The sequence below is a fragment of the Spermophilus citellus genome, assembly GCF_964194105.1.
Source record: "Spermophilus citellus genome assembly, chromosome: 15".
Lineage (NCBI taxonomy): Eukaryota > Metazoa > Chordata > Mammalia > Rodentia > Sciuridae > Spermophilus > Spermophilus citellus.
Window position 1 is genome coordinate 2944275 of NC_138195.1, and position 16884 is coordinate 2961158.

At 32.4% G+C, this 16884-nt stretch overlaps 1 protein-coding gene across 1 annotated transcript in view; it reads left to right on the forward strand.

The window, feature by feature from the left end:
- Window positions 1-1440, forward strand: part of LOC308634067 (UDP-glucose:glycoprotein glucosyltransferase 1-like) — a gene marked incomplete at both ends in the record, with an annotated part of 30405 nt that extends 28965 nt beyond the window's left edge. Inside the window, one exon of the mRNA XM_081267644.1 lies at window positions 1326-1440. Within this exon, the coding sequence (XP_081123770.1) occupies window positions 1326-1440 (115 nt within the window). The remainder of the gene's footprint in view (window positions 1-1325) is intronic.
- Window positions 1441-16884: the final 15444 nt, after the last annotated feature.

The following is a 16884-nucleotide window of genomic DNA, read 5'->3' on the forward strand; positions in this document are numbered from 1 at the left end:
CATTTCCTTATAGTGAAAATATTCAGAATCCTTTCTTCAAGCTTTTTGAAATATAAAGTCCATAATATTTATGGTCATCCTACTATGCAAGAGATAATTAGAATATTTTACTTGTACCTGATGCCAGGGGGCACTCCTATAATCCCAGCCTCTTGGGAGGCGGAGACAGGAGGATCAAGAGTTCACAGCCAGTCTGAGCAAAAGCAAGATGCTAAGCAACTCATTGAGACTCTGTCTCTAAATGTAACACAAAATAAGGATAGGGGTATGGCTCAGTGGTCAACCTTTCCTCATTTTCTCACCTTTCTGCTCTCCCTAGTCTTCGGTAACTACCATTTTATATTTTGATGATAAAATTTAGAGCCATTTAAAGCTTTTTTTCACAAGTCTTTATGTTTTCCATGGTTTTCAACTTAAGGATGGTAATTTTGTATTAGTAAACACAATTTTAAAATATTTTTACTCTTTTATGATTTATAATCAAAATGTTATAACATTTTTAATTAAATGATTTTTTAGTATACCTAGATCTTAGCAGTGAGTACAGTTGCTTTGCATCACAGAGCCATGTGTAATTTTCTTTTTCTTGAAATATTTAATTTTTTCCAATTTTTAAAATTAAAACATTGGACTTTAAATAAAAACTCCTAAAGAATTAAGAATAACTTAAACATCTTGTGGTTCTGTAGTATTAAGAATATAAGTGTACTGATTTTAACATTTATAAAAGACTGTAAAGAAGTTACCCAGGAATTTTGAAAAAATATACTGCCTACTAATCACAGTATAAAATATATAGCCAAATAATAAGATTAAGTGATAATTATTCCTTGATTCTCCTTGACAGTGTAATATCTATAGTTAACATAGTGTTATTTAGAGGAAAGAGTTTCAAGAATAATTGGATTAACTTGGCCACTATTTCTTGTCTTCCTGACTACAATAATTTCTACCTGCATCATTGATTTAATCTTTTTTTTCCCAGGCAGAAAAAATATTTGTTCATGTTCTTCCTATAAAACATTGTTTCACTTTGAGGTTTGAGAATGTTGGCATTTAAGATGATGTGGTAGAAAACGTTTATTGTGAATCTCAAGATTTAGGTTGGAGTCTTAACTCTTCTTTATTGCTGATTCTTCGTATACAATAAGTGATAATTATTCCATTCCTTGATTCTCCTCCACAGTGTAATACCTTTATTATTCATAACACTCTCAGTTTGTTTTAAAATTAAAGATAATACAATATTTTATAGTATTATTTCATTTTAAAATGGCCCTTTCTTTTCTAGTGTCATTAATTTTACTATTTATCTAATCATAAAGATTTTTCGATGGCAAGCTGCTTGATATCAATAAAGATTTTCAACCATATTATGGGGAAGGAGGCCACATTCTGCAGATCCGGACTCCAGAGGCAGTGACCAGCATTAAAAAGTGAGGAGAAAGTTTAGGATACACAGAATGGGCTCTGTTGGCTCTGGCCTTCATCATCATCCTCTGCTGTATTCCTGCCATCTTGGTGGTCTTAGTCAGCTACAGACAGTAAGTATTCAAGGACACTAAACATGGATTGTTCTTTGAAGACCTATAGAAAATCATCTCTTGTAATGTGGCTTTGTAGTTGAAAAATATTGGTAATTCAACCATTCTGGGATTGCTTTATCTTTTTTGAACCAAATCACCTTCCTCAAAAGGAAAACATTACAAGCTTTCCACAAGCTTCTCATGTACAGCTCAAGGTCCCTGTGCTCCTAATATAATCTCATTCAGTAGGAGGATTAGCTTATTTCCTGTGGTTTTATGCATTCTTTGGATTAAATCCCTCCTGAGAGAAGCTCATAAGTATCCTAGAGAATATAACAATATAATCTTATATCCATATACCCATTTTACAAAGTTCCAAACAAAGGTATGAAACCTCACATATTTCCATGATAGGTTTTCATCCATATGGCTAAATTTACCTCCATGCAGATGATGATAGTGTTAACAAAATCATAATAAAATCATAGCATATCACATGTAATTCTCCATGTGGTTTCTTCCTTCCTTGATCTAAGCTGTCTTATAATAGCTGGTAACATGTTTTGACTGAGTAGAGCCTTAATTTTCTATTTCCTACAGTGAAACTCTTCCATTTATAATATCTGTGCTTAAGAAGTTATTTGACCCTTCAAAATAATCAAGTAATTATTACTATTTAAATGTATATAGTTAAGGCAATATCCTAGCAATATCCTTGATTTGATATTAGGTATCAGAAACTTTGTGACTGATGCATACACATTTTAAATATATGTCTACTGAAAAAAAAAATAGAAAGCTGGTCAAGAAGTTAGGTAACTCTGAGGGTGCTACAAAGAGAAAATAAATAACAGACATCATGAATTATATAAATTACTTGATGTAACAAGTAGTAAGAAATAGTAGTAGAGCTGTTATTAATTATGTAAAATGTTTACTGAAAAAGTAAACTCTCAAACACTGAAAACTTCCTTCTGAATTGAGTATGGTAAGGTGATTTCAACCTGAAGTTGGAAAATTATGATCTACATGAAGATATTAGAGGAATATTTTCATCACAAAAACAATGTGAAGTTGCCAACATAATATTTAGGTTGATATATTGGAGCTTAATGTTTCCTTAATATGTCAATCAATATACTAAATGTGAAGGTATGATATACTAAATCTGAACAAATGATACTGGGAAAATTATTTTAGATTATTAATCCACTAATCCAATATTAATTTTCAAGTTTATTCTGTATTGTTAGTTGTCCTTTTTCATCCATCTTTTTCCCAAAGGAGCAATTTTATATCCTGATAGGAAAGAAAATTAGTGAGAAACGTTCTTATATTTGACATGCAATACAGTGATCAAAACTGAAGCATTCATGTGATATTATCAGCAGTCTGAAATTAAAAAAATAATAAGATGCTTATATTTAAATGTTTTATAGATGATTATTTAATTTTCTTTTTAGTACACATTTATTTCAGTTATTACTTTTTTTTGTAGATTAACAGAATCACACAAAATGAGTTTTGCTCTGCTCATATATCAAAGAAAAATTCTAACATGTAAAGACCTAATGTTTGTACCTTCAAATTTTGCCTGTAAATAAGATTAAAATGGCTAGCTATTCTTTTATATTATGATGTGTCTTTGAAATTTGCTAGGTATAAAAAAGTACAAAGCAAATATGATGAAAATTGTAATGAATTTGATACTCTGCAGTTCTACCTTCCAATTTCAGCTTCAAAGTAAGGCCAAGAGTGGAATCAGTGCTTCCTGTAAGACTCACTTCATTCCTTTAATTTTCTTCAAGCTGAGTGAACCAACAAGTCAATTAGAAAGACCATCTTCAGTTTTTCATTTTTGTTAGAATTGAAATTCACGTCACTGTGTTTTAATCCAGTTTTTCCTATTCCATTTAGCTCATTTATTTATTTTCCTGTAATGAATGTTTTAGCCCCTTTTATAACTATAATGGTAATAATGAAGTGCTTCCCACTTTCACTTTTTGAATTGAAATCCTTAGTCTCCCTACTATATCATTAACGGTCACTATGAGTTTAACCAGTAAATTATTCATGATTTAGAATAAGTTATATGTTAAAATATTATGAGCACAATATCTCTAATGTAGTTTTCTCTTTTTTCTTACTCATTGCTTTCCTAAACAGGTTTAAAGTGTAAGTATAATTATGTATATTTTGCACATGATTTTATGTAATAGAAAAATAGAAACCATATATCATGTTGATCAAGTGGTCATCCTGTTCAAAACTATGTACTAATTATTTGACTGGCATTTATAATAGTTGTTCACTCTTTGGTTTGATATATATGGAATTGAGCTGATTTTAGAATTGGATATAACTGAAGTAAATATGAAATAAAGTGTTCTAATCATTTGTACCCTTTAGCAATATGTGCCCATAATAATAAAAAAAACAGTGATCCATCTCTAACACAAGAATAACAAGTATTCCTAAGAATAAAAAAAAATACAACATCTAACCAAATCTCCCTTCTGTATGTGCACATCTCACAGCCTATGTTAAGTAATGTCAAAAGTATTTGAACAGTTTTTAAATAACTTTTCTCAAAATAGATGAAAAATAAAGGAAAAATATCTTTTATATGCCTCATTTAATGAAGATATCCATTAAACTTTTAATTATGCAATACAGTTATACAATTATTTTTAAAATTTTAATGGACATATAAAATTGTACATATTGATGGAGTTCCATTTATTGTTTTTATATATACATATATTGTGTAATGTTGAATTCAGGGTAAGCTTATCTGTATCTTCAAATACATATAGTTTATTTGTGTAAAAACATTAAAAATCCTTTTTTTCCTACTTTTTCAAAATATTCACTGCATTAGTGTTATCTTAGTCACCCTACTATGCAATCATACAATACTACAATTTATTTCCTTTAGCTGTAACCTTAAAATTATTACTTAATTTATCTTGCAAGTACTCCTATTAATTTTCCCCCTTCTTCAAGGAGCAAATATTTTAAAGAACTGAAGGACAAGTATAAGTCAGTGATATTTATGAGAATGCTTTTGTCACAGTATCATTTTATGAGTTCAAATAATTATGTAAAATATTATAAGTGGGCTCCTCTGATAACTGAACATCATTATTAAGATAGCTTGCTAAAAAGCATATTATTTCTAAAAAGAATTTTACAAAACAATCTTACTTTACCCAAGACGGCAAGCTAAATGCACCAAGACAGCACGAATTCAATCTGCACTACCTGCAGCAAAGCCAGCAGCACCAGCGCCCGCTCCCATGGCAGCGCCTCCGCCACCCCCACCACCTCCAGGGGCACATCTCTATGAAGAACTTGGAGACAGCGCAATGTAAGTAGCCTTTCAGAAACTTTCAGAAGTAAATGGGTTTTGTTAGATACGGAGTGGTGTGTTTAATTCTAACCAGATGAAGAAATGCATTTTCAGTCTATTGGACCGTTTATTTCATTTTTATATATAAACAGAAAAAAAAAGTTCAGAACCAAAGTTTAAAAGTAATAGCAAAAGAAAAAAAATCTAAGAGAAAAGTAGTACTTGAGAAAACAATTATAAATGTATTCCTAGGACATTAATATTATATGGACTCTCTCTGATGCCATGGTCATACAGACATCATCCCCTAAAAAAATCTGGGGAAAAAGTTTTTACACATGAGATGAAAAATTAAACAATCCTAAAACAGTCATTCCTTATTTGGGATCAAATCCAAACCCCCAATTTGTAATTGAAACTAAATTCTGTAGTTTAAAATCATAGCCTTTTATAGGACACTATTTGGTGCCATTATATAAGATCTTAAGATCTGCATAAAATGAATCCATGTATTAAATGTCCAACTACATACAGAAAATACTTTTCATTATATTATTCTTACTTATATTTCATTGAGTAACTGTAGAATGGTCACCAGTCAACATTAACATAAATTCAAGAGTATTCTGGGCTTCCTAATCTTGCAACAAACATTGTTTAGTAATATTGATTTTATAAGTAATATTGGCACAATCTTTCTTTAAAGTTTCACATAATAGTCACATCTCACCTTTTTGCAAAAACTTTGGCAGAAAATATGACAATGTGTGGTGAAATACAGATGGATTGCTATGGTTGCTCAATATTTCTCCTATACTACTTAGAATCTCCAAACAGTATTAAGTCATATCTTTAAAAAAGACAACTTAGTGTTAAAAGACTTAAAAGCTGTATCTGTCAAATGATTGTATTCATATAATCTGATTGTTTTGGTTATGTTTAACTTGTTTATATTTTTAAGATTCAAGAGTAATTCTTTGTAATGTTCTATAAAATTACCAAGTATATTTATAAATGTTTGCATACAGCTAAATTAAATTCAGAAACCCTTTTATTAACTAGAATTTGGTTAAGTAGAGGGACTGAAACATATCTCTATATTTGTAGCATTTACTAGTAGGAGTAAAGCAAGCCTTAAAAATAATGAAATTCACCTGTTAATTAGAAAAATGGTTTAAGCAGAGGTATTATTATTTGTTTGCTATATTATAATTTTATACTAGATTCTGTCTAGTTTCAGTAATGTTAAAATTATTATTAATGCTATTTTGACTAAAACTAAATTTAAAATTGTGTTTAATATTTGACATTCTATCTCTAAAATAATAATACAATATGGGATATTTTCTTCAAATACATGTTTTCACTGTTATTTTCATAAGTTGAAAATGAGGGTCTTTTTTTGAACTACTGGTGAATGTAGGAATTGAGCCAATATGATTTGATTCTCTTCAATCTCTTTAACCACCTCTGCCAGCAACAACCTTAGAAAGAAAAAAAAAAGCAGCATGTGTAAAGTTAAGTGTGTTTCTATATGATAAGAATGAATGGTATGTGAGAATTTTAACAAAGACAGGCATCTGAATTCAAAGTAGTTTCAAAATGGTGATTTCCAAGAAGCCACATTTGTGAACTATTTTTACTAGAAAAATTATAATAGATTTAGTAAAATATTTTGTAGTTATATGTGTTAAAATATTTTAAGTTCTTTGTATTTAATTATCTTTAGGAAATGTTTAACTTATCTATTCAAAAACTTTAATAGGAATTCTAATGATAGGGTACTATAAAATAAACTGGTTCCAAGTGAATTATTTGAAATCATTTTAAAAAATAAAAAATATCAACTCATTTTGTAAATGTCTTCAATAAGTAATCAATAACTTCACATAGTTTAAAATTTGTTCTATAATTGTCATCATGGTACATCATGGTACTTCACTTTCTCCCAAACAAAATGTATCTTCTTTATAAATTAGTGTGCATTAATCTATTTGTTAGAGTTAAGGCATAGCAATTTGTAGTCTCATTTAAAATTTCTATTTTAGGATAATAATTATTCATGTTTCATACAGGTCAATTATATATATATATATATATATATATATATATATATATATATATATATATATAAAATAGATACATTGCTGGATATATTTTTTGTGATAAAACATCCAAATATATACCATGTGATTTTATTTAGGACATTATTAAATATATCATTCTTAATAAACACACAGAAAATCTTTAAAAACTCATGAATTTTTTCTTGAATATAAGTATTAAATGTTTAAATAAATTCCTGTTAGTATTTTTATAGTCATCTCAAATTAACTATAGTTAAAACTTTCTTTTTTCTATCACATGTTTTCTCGTTCTCACCTGTGGATACATAGGCATAAGTAAGTAAATAATATCATTCTAATACAAGGGCATTAGAAAATAGATGTGATAGAATAGATTAAATGGTATTTTACTATAACTACAGTGATCTTCATCTTTTACCACAGAATCATTTTCTTTTAAAAGGAAAACGTTATCTTCCACATCCAATTTACTTTTGGTGTCTTGAAATGCCTGAGCTTAAAACCACTATTCGCAGTGACAAGCCTGGCTTTCAAGTTATCTTTGTTTTTAATTGAATACAAAAATATTTATAGATTCCCTTAAATTATAAATTATGTGATATCATTATTTAGATCATTTTGTCCAAGAGAGAGCAAATCAAGACCAGATGTCCACAAAAGCAATGACCAAGTAATGTGCAGTTAAATAATTTTTACATACTTTAAAAATGTCTCTCCAATATCAGAAAACATAAAAGTGTTGGCTGCCATATTATTGAAAATTGTCAGCACTTTCTGAATCACTCAGATGGAGCTGAAACTCTAGGTCTATCACTTAGTATTCTTTTTAGAACTTGTGTATTTTTGCCACATGACATGTTAACAACTTTAGCTTTATACATCATTTTATTGCCTAAACTATTACCCTGATTTTTCAATGTGGCTATTTAGTTCTTATTCAAAATATCCCCCCTTTTATTTCCATTTTTATTGGAATGTAAATATTAAACAATTACTAAAATAAATTTGGTATTCTGTTTGCACTGGAGAGTAAACCCTAATTAGAGACAAATTTAAACTCTACTACCCAAACTTTCTGGAGGAAAGTCCCCAAGCTTTCAATAGAGGCACTTAATTTGTGTTCTTTGGCTTTTCCAAATTTGTTTATATCTCAAAGCTACCTATGATTCACCATTTACAGAGGAGCAAATTTTCAATGACATTAAAGCCATATAATTTTAATGTAAATATTCTCAATAAGGGAAGTCTTTTCTAAAAATTAAATGAAGGAAATACCAGCAGCTCCTCAGCCAATTGGCATTATTTATAATGTTTTAAAATTAAGTTAAAATTTAAACAGGAAAATCATCTCTCTTCAGGATCATAGCATAAATTCAAATGTGATTTTGAATTTTGTGAGAAGTCTCCCTCTGTGTTTGTGGACTGTTAATTCTCATAATCTGAAAAATAAAATATCCCTTTCTGTATTCTTTTGCAAAATTTCTCACAGATCAGAGTACTTCTAGCTCTAGGCCAGAATTATCGAGATGAAGGATAGTGGAGATATACTGATTCAGATACAGCCAAGGATCTTTTATGCATAACTGTCAGCTCTGAGCATCCTCAAGCAAGGCCAAGGATACAGAATCAAAGGCCAAGTTGCTTGTCTTTAATTTGGAGCATTGTGATTTATACATGAGTGAACTGTTATGTGAAGAGCTGGATACTTTGCTGTATCAAACTAACTGGGGTGGGGGAAAAAAAGCAGTCTAGAGACTGACACATCTTTTTTTAAAATTTTTTATGCTACTCCCAACTCTCAAGATTTTACTGCCTTATCTTTTTGAGAATAGGAATTTGAAAGTAATGTTTTGCTTCAGTAAATTAGTGTTGTTTGGCATTTTATATTTTGAAGTAGTAATGAGAACCATAAAAACATCTTTCTCATGAAAGCTGTCACAAATTGTTTCCTTACATTTCATTATCTTCTTTTCTTTCAAGTCTTTTCCTTCTCTACCATTTTCAACAAAGCAGGGGAAATAACTCACTCTCAGAAAACAGGACAAATCAGCAAGTTGTGATGCCCTTTTCTTCCAATACCATTGAGGCTCACAAGCCAGCTCATGTAGATGGATCACTTAAAAACAACCAACAGAAGTCTCCAAGAAAATTCACATTTCTATCCGATAAGGACGGCTTAAGTACTTATAACCCCCTTTATAAGGAAAAGATAGGTCCAATATCAACACATTCAGACATTTCCTTGAGAACAGATTTTGAAGACCCATTTTTAGTGGAAACACAAGTCAAGAGTCAGTCCCTGAGGGGCCCAAGAGAAAAGATTGAGAGGATGTGGAACCAGCCAGTCAGCTTACCTAGGAGACTGATGCGGAAGGTTCCAAACAGACCATAAACCATAGATCTGATGCGATGGCAGAACACCTGGCAAAAAGCTGAAAATAAAAGCAATGGAACCTACTCCAACAAAAATGGTAGTAGTAATCCATTGTTTACAACCAAAGATACATATCTGACCAAGAGAGAAGAAATAAGGCAAGATGAACCACTGGCTATGAAAGAAACAGAACAATTGAAATCTCTAGCTTCAGACTCTTCATTTTCTTCTTCTTGGTCTCACCTCTCTTTCTCCACTTTGCCAACTATTTCAAGAAGTGTGGAACTCAAATCAGAGTCTGATGTTATCACTTCTCCTACTGAATGCTCTTTAGAACTTTCTCCTGCAAGGTCTTGCGTTTCAAATTCTTCAGACTTTAAGAGACAAACACCCCCGTGTATGTTGGATATTGAAACCAAAAGGAACGTTTTTGAAAATCTTCCCCATCCATGTAACATCTCTGTCTTGTCTCCTTCCCCTCCTTCTCCTCCACTTTTTCCTCCTCCTCCTCCCCCTGCTCCTTCTCTTGTCCTAACTCCCTTTTCTTTTTCCTTTCCTCCTCCTCCTCCTCCTCCTCCTCCTCCTCCTCCTTGTAGTCCTCCTCCTCTTCCACCTCTTCCTCATTCTGTTCCTACTGTTTTTCCCCTGCTTCTTTTTCTCTACCCCCCTTTCCTCCTCTACCTCCACCACCTCCTCCTCTTCTATGCCCACAGCCTCCTTCAGCTTCAGCTCTATCCACAGAGGGTGTTTGTATACCAGATATAAATGCACTACATATATAACTCCTGCCAAGGAAATCAAAGCTGCTACAATGCACCTATCCACATCAAAATCAGTGTGTAAGACAGACCCTCAAAAAGAACCAAGAGGCATCCTCAAACATATTAAAAACTTAGCAGAACTTGAAAAATCAATAGCTAACATGTACAGTCAAATACAAAAGAACCGTCCACCCACAAACATCTCAAAACTTCAAACTTCTTGCACTTCAGAGATAACAAATATGGGAATCACATCTGAACAAAACCAGGAGAATTCAAACAATACTGTGGAGGGAATTGAAAAACAATCGCACAGTCAATCTACTGCACTGTAATGTTGATTTTCCTATTTTAACTGTGAATCTTTTGTTGATCATAACTTCAAGCTGAACATCAAATTTGAACATCAAAGAAGATTCTACTGTTTTACCCCAAACTCAATGCAATGCTGTTTTTTTCCATAGTTTTAATTTAAAAGATTATTAACTTCATCACTACTAACTCATGTAGTAGATTTACCTTAATTTTCTTAACTACAAAGTAACATTATTTGTCCTACATTTATTTGAAAAGTAAGTAATTTTAATCTGTTTTTGATGGGGAGATATGGGCATGGAAGTTAGATACCCAACCTCACAAAAAGGATTGTTTATTATGTTGATGCTTTCATTTTACTTTTTGATCATTGTTTCATATGAATGTTCCAGGAAAAGATAGCCTATTAAAAATAAGCTAAAAGTCATACCATATATTCTGTTTTTCTTTTTTTGTTTTGTTCTCTTGATGCCTATGTATTTGGTAGAAAGAATACTTCCAAAGTAATATGCTATGTACTCAGAAATGTAGGGGATGACAGGCTTAGGTGTTTCAAAATAAACCCCAGGTGCTATAATATGTAGTCATCTGTTTTCTTTTAACAACATCCTTTACTCTGGCTTGCTTTTGTCTTACTAGTATGCTCATAAATTTGATAAATCTTTTACTTTTTTCAATTGCTGTCTTATTTATTTCTCATTGTGCATTCCCTTCTCTTCTTTATAATGCAAATAAATCTTGAGATGTTGACTTTTGTAAGACATTTCATTGTTCCCACAAGTGTTTAAAGTGCTATTTAATTTTGCTCTGTCACATTATTATATCATCTCTTTAATTATAATTTTAAAGATTCTCCATCAAAGAAAATATTTATGTCCAGTTTAATAAATGAAATAATATTAAATTTAAATACAAAATCAAGAGGTATTATATTTGGTGAACTATCACCAGTTTTATCTAGGCCTTTTGCTCCTTGTTTTCAGCAAGAAGATAAAAATTTATACTATGGAAATAAATTTCTTTAGTTCAAATAGTTGTTAATATCTTAGAGCTCTATTCTTGTTAAATTCCTAAATATTAGTTAAACTAAGGAAAATCTTCCTAAATTCTTCACTGAGCATATTTTAGCCCAATTTCATATTTATACATGCATATACATATTATTATATACAATGATATATATGCATGTCTGTATATGTGTATATAATGTATAGTATGTGACCATCAAGTAATTGCTTTGTTTTGCCCATAAAACATGTGGAATGAATTTCATCTAGTGGAAATCCCTATTTTTGAATGGAAGTACAATTATATTTTTATTTCTGGAATTTTAATATTTTAGAAGATATGTCTGCCCAGAGAAAGGTACATTTGTAAATTAGCTCTATATGTATGTTCCAAGAAACAGCAGAAATATTGCAAATAATCTATGATTGTTATCATAGATTCTCTTATTTCTTTGAAATAGCAGAAACTTCCATTCAAGTTAAGCTTGATAGTTAATTAAATATATTCACATAGTTTGAGGGGCCTACATTTTGCCATCTTAAAGATTTGTTCAGCCCTGATATTATCTGACATTTCTTTGAGAATTTGATCTGGCATTACTAATTAACAAGGTTATATTTTTTAAAAAATCTGTAAGTTTAATTATTGTCATTAGCTCATCTGCTTCAGATTCTTTTCATCCGAAACAAGAGTAATTTCTTGCTCGGGATTCTTGAACCTGATTTTTTTCTCTCTTTCACTGAAAAACTTCAGTTGGAGTTTTTGTTGGCAGCTGGTCATATGCATGAGAACTTGTGCTAGTTGGCAGACTCTGACAAGGTTTTTTTCACAATTACGTGAGCATTTAATGTGAGTGTGTGTATTTTTAAGCTAATTTATATAACTTTTGTGAAACTTAGAATTCCTTGATATTGAAATTTCTAACTAGTGACCAGCAAAATAAAATTCAAATAATATTTTTGTGTAAGGACCTAACCATTATTAAATTGTTATATTGCCTTTTTCTATAATATTTTAATATTTGTGTAATCTAAATTCTTTAATATTTTATAGTTTTCAAATGAAACATTCATTCTGTTTTATACTTAATAGTCTTTCATTGACACATTGCATTTGGAGTTCTCTGAGTTCCTCATAAACGTCAGTTAAAATATCTTCTGTAATATGAGACCTATAAATATTATTTGAGTATACAAGCTCAATAACCTAATCTCTACAACCTGACAACTAGTCTCTAGAAAGGGAATATTTTTATACTATATTTGTTGAGATCCAATTAACACATAAGGAGCTATTAGATATCTTATTTAAAATACATATCATTGAATATATGCTAAAATTAAAATGCATAAATATTATATTACTGATTTTATAACTATCAATAGTTATGGTTTGAAAACATATGGGAATTATAAACATTGACTCTATTTTGTAACACTTTTATTTCTTCCTTTGAGCTAAACCAAGCAATATAAATAACTACCTGAAAGGCAACAAAAAGATTAATAAAAACAGTATTTTTTATGTCTGTTATTTAGGGAAAACACAAAGAGAAAAGTGAATAGATTCAAGGAAGTGAAGATGTTGGGTCTCAGGAGATGAAAGAAATTTTCTCAATGCTTAACTGTCAATTTCTCTTTTTTTAAGTTTATAATAATTTAGGCCCCTCAAAGCAATTCATGAGAGTGGTTTTCATTGCATCTTTGTCTAAATTGAGTGCTCTCATTAGAAATCTTTGTGAATTTGGTTGAGAAAATTTCTTGTTCATAGTTGCATTTCTTGGATCGAGCAAACATTTTTTTGGTATGCTATTATCAAATTAATTTTCCTCTTTCATCAATCTTGTTCATGCCCTTTGCCTATATGTCTACTTTTATTTTCACAAGTTTTTCCTTATTTGTTTGGTTTTCCTCTTAGCCCCACATTTCCCTCAAATTTGGGTCAGTTCTTATCTATTTGTGTGAAGCCTTTATATATTTAGACAGTACTACTTTCATTGAAATTTGCTGAAATGATAATATTTCATTATTTGAACTTTGATTATTTTTTGATGTCTTTTCAACTTTGTTCATGGTAGTTTTTGTCAAATGGAAGTTTCCCATTTTTATGTGGTACAAACTATCAATCTTCTCCTCTGTGGTTTTTCCTTAAAGGTCTTGCTTTGTGGAGGCCTTCCTTTACTCTGGGGTTATATAAATATCCAGTGAGATTCATTCATTCCTTTTAGATATAAGAAGTAAAGCCATAAATCTTAATTCTCTGTGGAATTTAAGAATATCATATGTGTAAAATATATTTTCTCAATAGATAACAGGAGGTCCAAGGCTAGATGATCAATTAGTCATTCAGGAGAATGGGGTTTACAAAGGGAGGTATGAAAGGAATCTATTAAGGGGTATTAATAATATTAATATTATTATATATAATTAATATATACGAATTAAGGGGGCTACAGGTTGGTAATCAGTACCTTCTGTGAGTTTGTCATCCTGTAAGATTTTTTTACTGTACTAGATATTTCAGACCCTGTCCTTCTCCATCCTGCTCCACATCCCAGGAGGCTGCCCCATATGGACTATGTCAATAGACACCCTTTCTCTCTGGCTTTGGCTTGAACTTGGCCATCAGTAGAGTCACCTGCAGAAAAGGCCAGATGAGAGAGGCTGGGGTATTTCTTCGCCAGCCTACTCCCTGCTTAGCCATGAGCTGGCACTGGTCACCCTCCTCTGCAGAAAGTGACAGCTCCTGTCAGACAGCTCTTGGGATCCTACAGTTTGCTTCCTCTTATGCTCCACCCTCCCTTTGCTATTCCTAGCAAAGTTGGCTCTCCTGGACCTTGCTTGTCCTTTGCTAGTAAGTCCCTTGATGTTCCTTAGTTGCCTGACTGGGTGTGCTGTCTTTTCCTGCCAAGAACCTGGCTCTTGCAGTTAGACCTGTGTCTCCCTAAGAGTAGTTGCTTTGTCCCATGGATGCACCAAATTCAGCCACTTGGAACTAGCGTGGGATCTGTCCCTGGGAAAACTTCTACTCTTGTTTCTCTAAGCTTGGCTAACTTGGGCCCTAGAGTCAGTCTCCAGGAGACCACACAAGTTCCTACTGGAAGGAGTGGACTTCCAAAACCTGTTTCCTACCACCCCCACCTCTGCCTCTGCCCATGACAGATCTGCTTCCAATCAGAGACTTACTCTCCTACATAATTTAATGCAGGTAAATGGCAGTGCTAAAAAGATGCCATATGATAGAAAACAGAAGTTCCTCCCATCCTGACATATCACTGTGCTCTCTTTCAAAACTGTTTCCTCCTGTTTAACTCCCTCATCCCCGAACACACTGACAAATTCTGCCTCTAACCTTTGTTTGTCCTGTTTCTAATCCCCTGAGACACTGCTGAATAGGTGACATTCATAACCCTCATCATTCTCTCAGCTTTACTTTAAGGAAAACACTAAGTTCTACCTGCTCAGAGAAGCTCTCTCTGATCCCCAAATACCTGATATTTCTATTTTCTTTGACTTTCTGAAGTATGTATTACTTCAAACACTCATGTTACTCAATAATAATGAATCCTGTTTACCTATTTGTTATGATTTGATTCTGGAATATCCTCCAAAGGTTCACGTGTTGAGGACTTTGTCCCCAGTGCAACAATGTTCAGAGGTGGGCTTTGGGGAAGTAATTGGATCGTGAGGGCCCTGACCTCACCAGTAGATTGATAATTGGATGACATTAATGGGAGGTGGTGGAACCTGTAAGTGGTAAGGCCTAGTCAAGGAAGTAGGTCACTTGGAGCAGGCCCTGGAAGACTTTTTCTTGTCCCCATCCCCTCCCTGCCTCTGCTTTCTGGTAGTGATGAGCTGAGAAGCTCTGTTCCACCATGGCTTCTTCCCTATCATGCTCTGCCTCACCACAGGACCACAGCCATGGAGCCAGCTGAACTCGGACTGAAACCTCTGAAACTGTGAGCCAAAATAAGTCTTTCCTCTTTTAAGTTGTTTTCCTCAGGTATTGTTGCAGCAATGGAAAGCTAACATATTAGGGTTCAGTATGTACCATTCATGGTCTCATGTGTTCCTTCTTTAGATGAGTACCAATATCTTCTTTTTATAGAGGCTCAGAGATGTGAAGTAAATGGTATAAGATCACAGTTAGCAAGCGAGCAAAGCCAATTCTGAATTGTCTGCCTTGCTATTGCTATGCTGTCCTCTATTTAACATGTACAACATGATGTTTTGATACACATATAATCTTGAAATTGTACCACAGTTAGGGAAAGTAAAATATCCATCACTACACATAGTTAATTTTTGTACATGTGGTAAGAGCTCCTAAAATCCCTCTTAGCAAATCTTCAGTTTACATGCAGTGTTATTAACCATAGTCCTAACTATATACATCAGATCTCTAGACTGAGGCATCCTACCTAACTGCAAGTTTATACCCTTTGACATACTTCTCCTGATTTCCTTCCCTCCACACCTCTGGTAACTACCTTTCAACTCTTCATTCCTTTGTATTTTTAATTTTTTTTACATTCCTCATATAAGTGAGATTATGCAGTATTTTTATTTCTGTATCATCTGGTTTATTTCACTCAGCATAATTTTCTCCAGGTTCATTCTTATTGTTGCAAATGACAGTTATCTTGTTCTACTTAAAGACTGAATAATATTTTGTTGTATTTCTCCATTCACCTGTCACCAGACACTTTAGTTGTTTCTATAACTAGGCTATGTGAATGAAGCTACAATGAGCATGGAGGTGTAGATATCTTCATGAGGTAATGATTCCATTTCCTTTGGGTGTATACCTGGCAACAGAACTGCTAGGTCATATGGTAGTTCTACTTTTAATTTATTGAGGACCCTCCATAGCATTGTCCATAATGGCTGCACCACTAACAGTGTACAGGGTTCCTTTTCCTCTGCACTTTCACCAACATTTTTTAATCTCTTATCTTTTTCATGATAGCCATTCTCACATATATGAGATGCTCTCTCATTGTAGTTTTGAGTTGCACTTTCCTGATAATTAGGAATGTTGAACATCTTTTCATACACTGTTGGCCATTGTATGTCTTCTTTGGCAAGATGTCCATTCAGGTTATTTTCTTGTTTTTTAATTGTTTTTTTAGGGTTTTTTTTAATGCTATCTTTTCAATATGTGCTATTCACACTTATCATTACATTTACAAATTCAATATCAGTTTGTACTCTTCTTTTGCATATACTTTACCTAAACTCTGTCCATGAAATGAAATGTTGAGTTTTAAAAATAGTGTGAATAGTGTATGTTCTCAGAGGAGATGACATTTGAACTATGCCTTGAATGTTGGAGAGAAGCCACCATTGGAAACCACCCTGGTTTTCAAGCAGGTCTGTACAGAGAATCACCTGGGGAGTTTAAAATAAATGAGCAACCAAACCCCAAATAATCTGATGCCTGAGTCCACTCTGAGATTCTG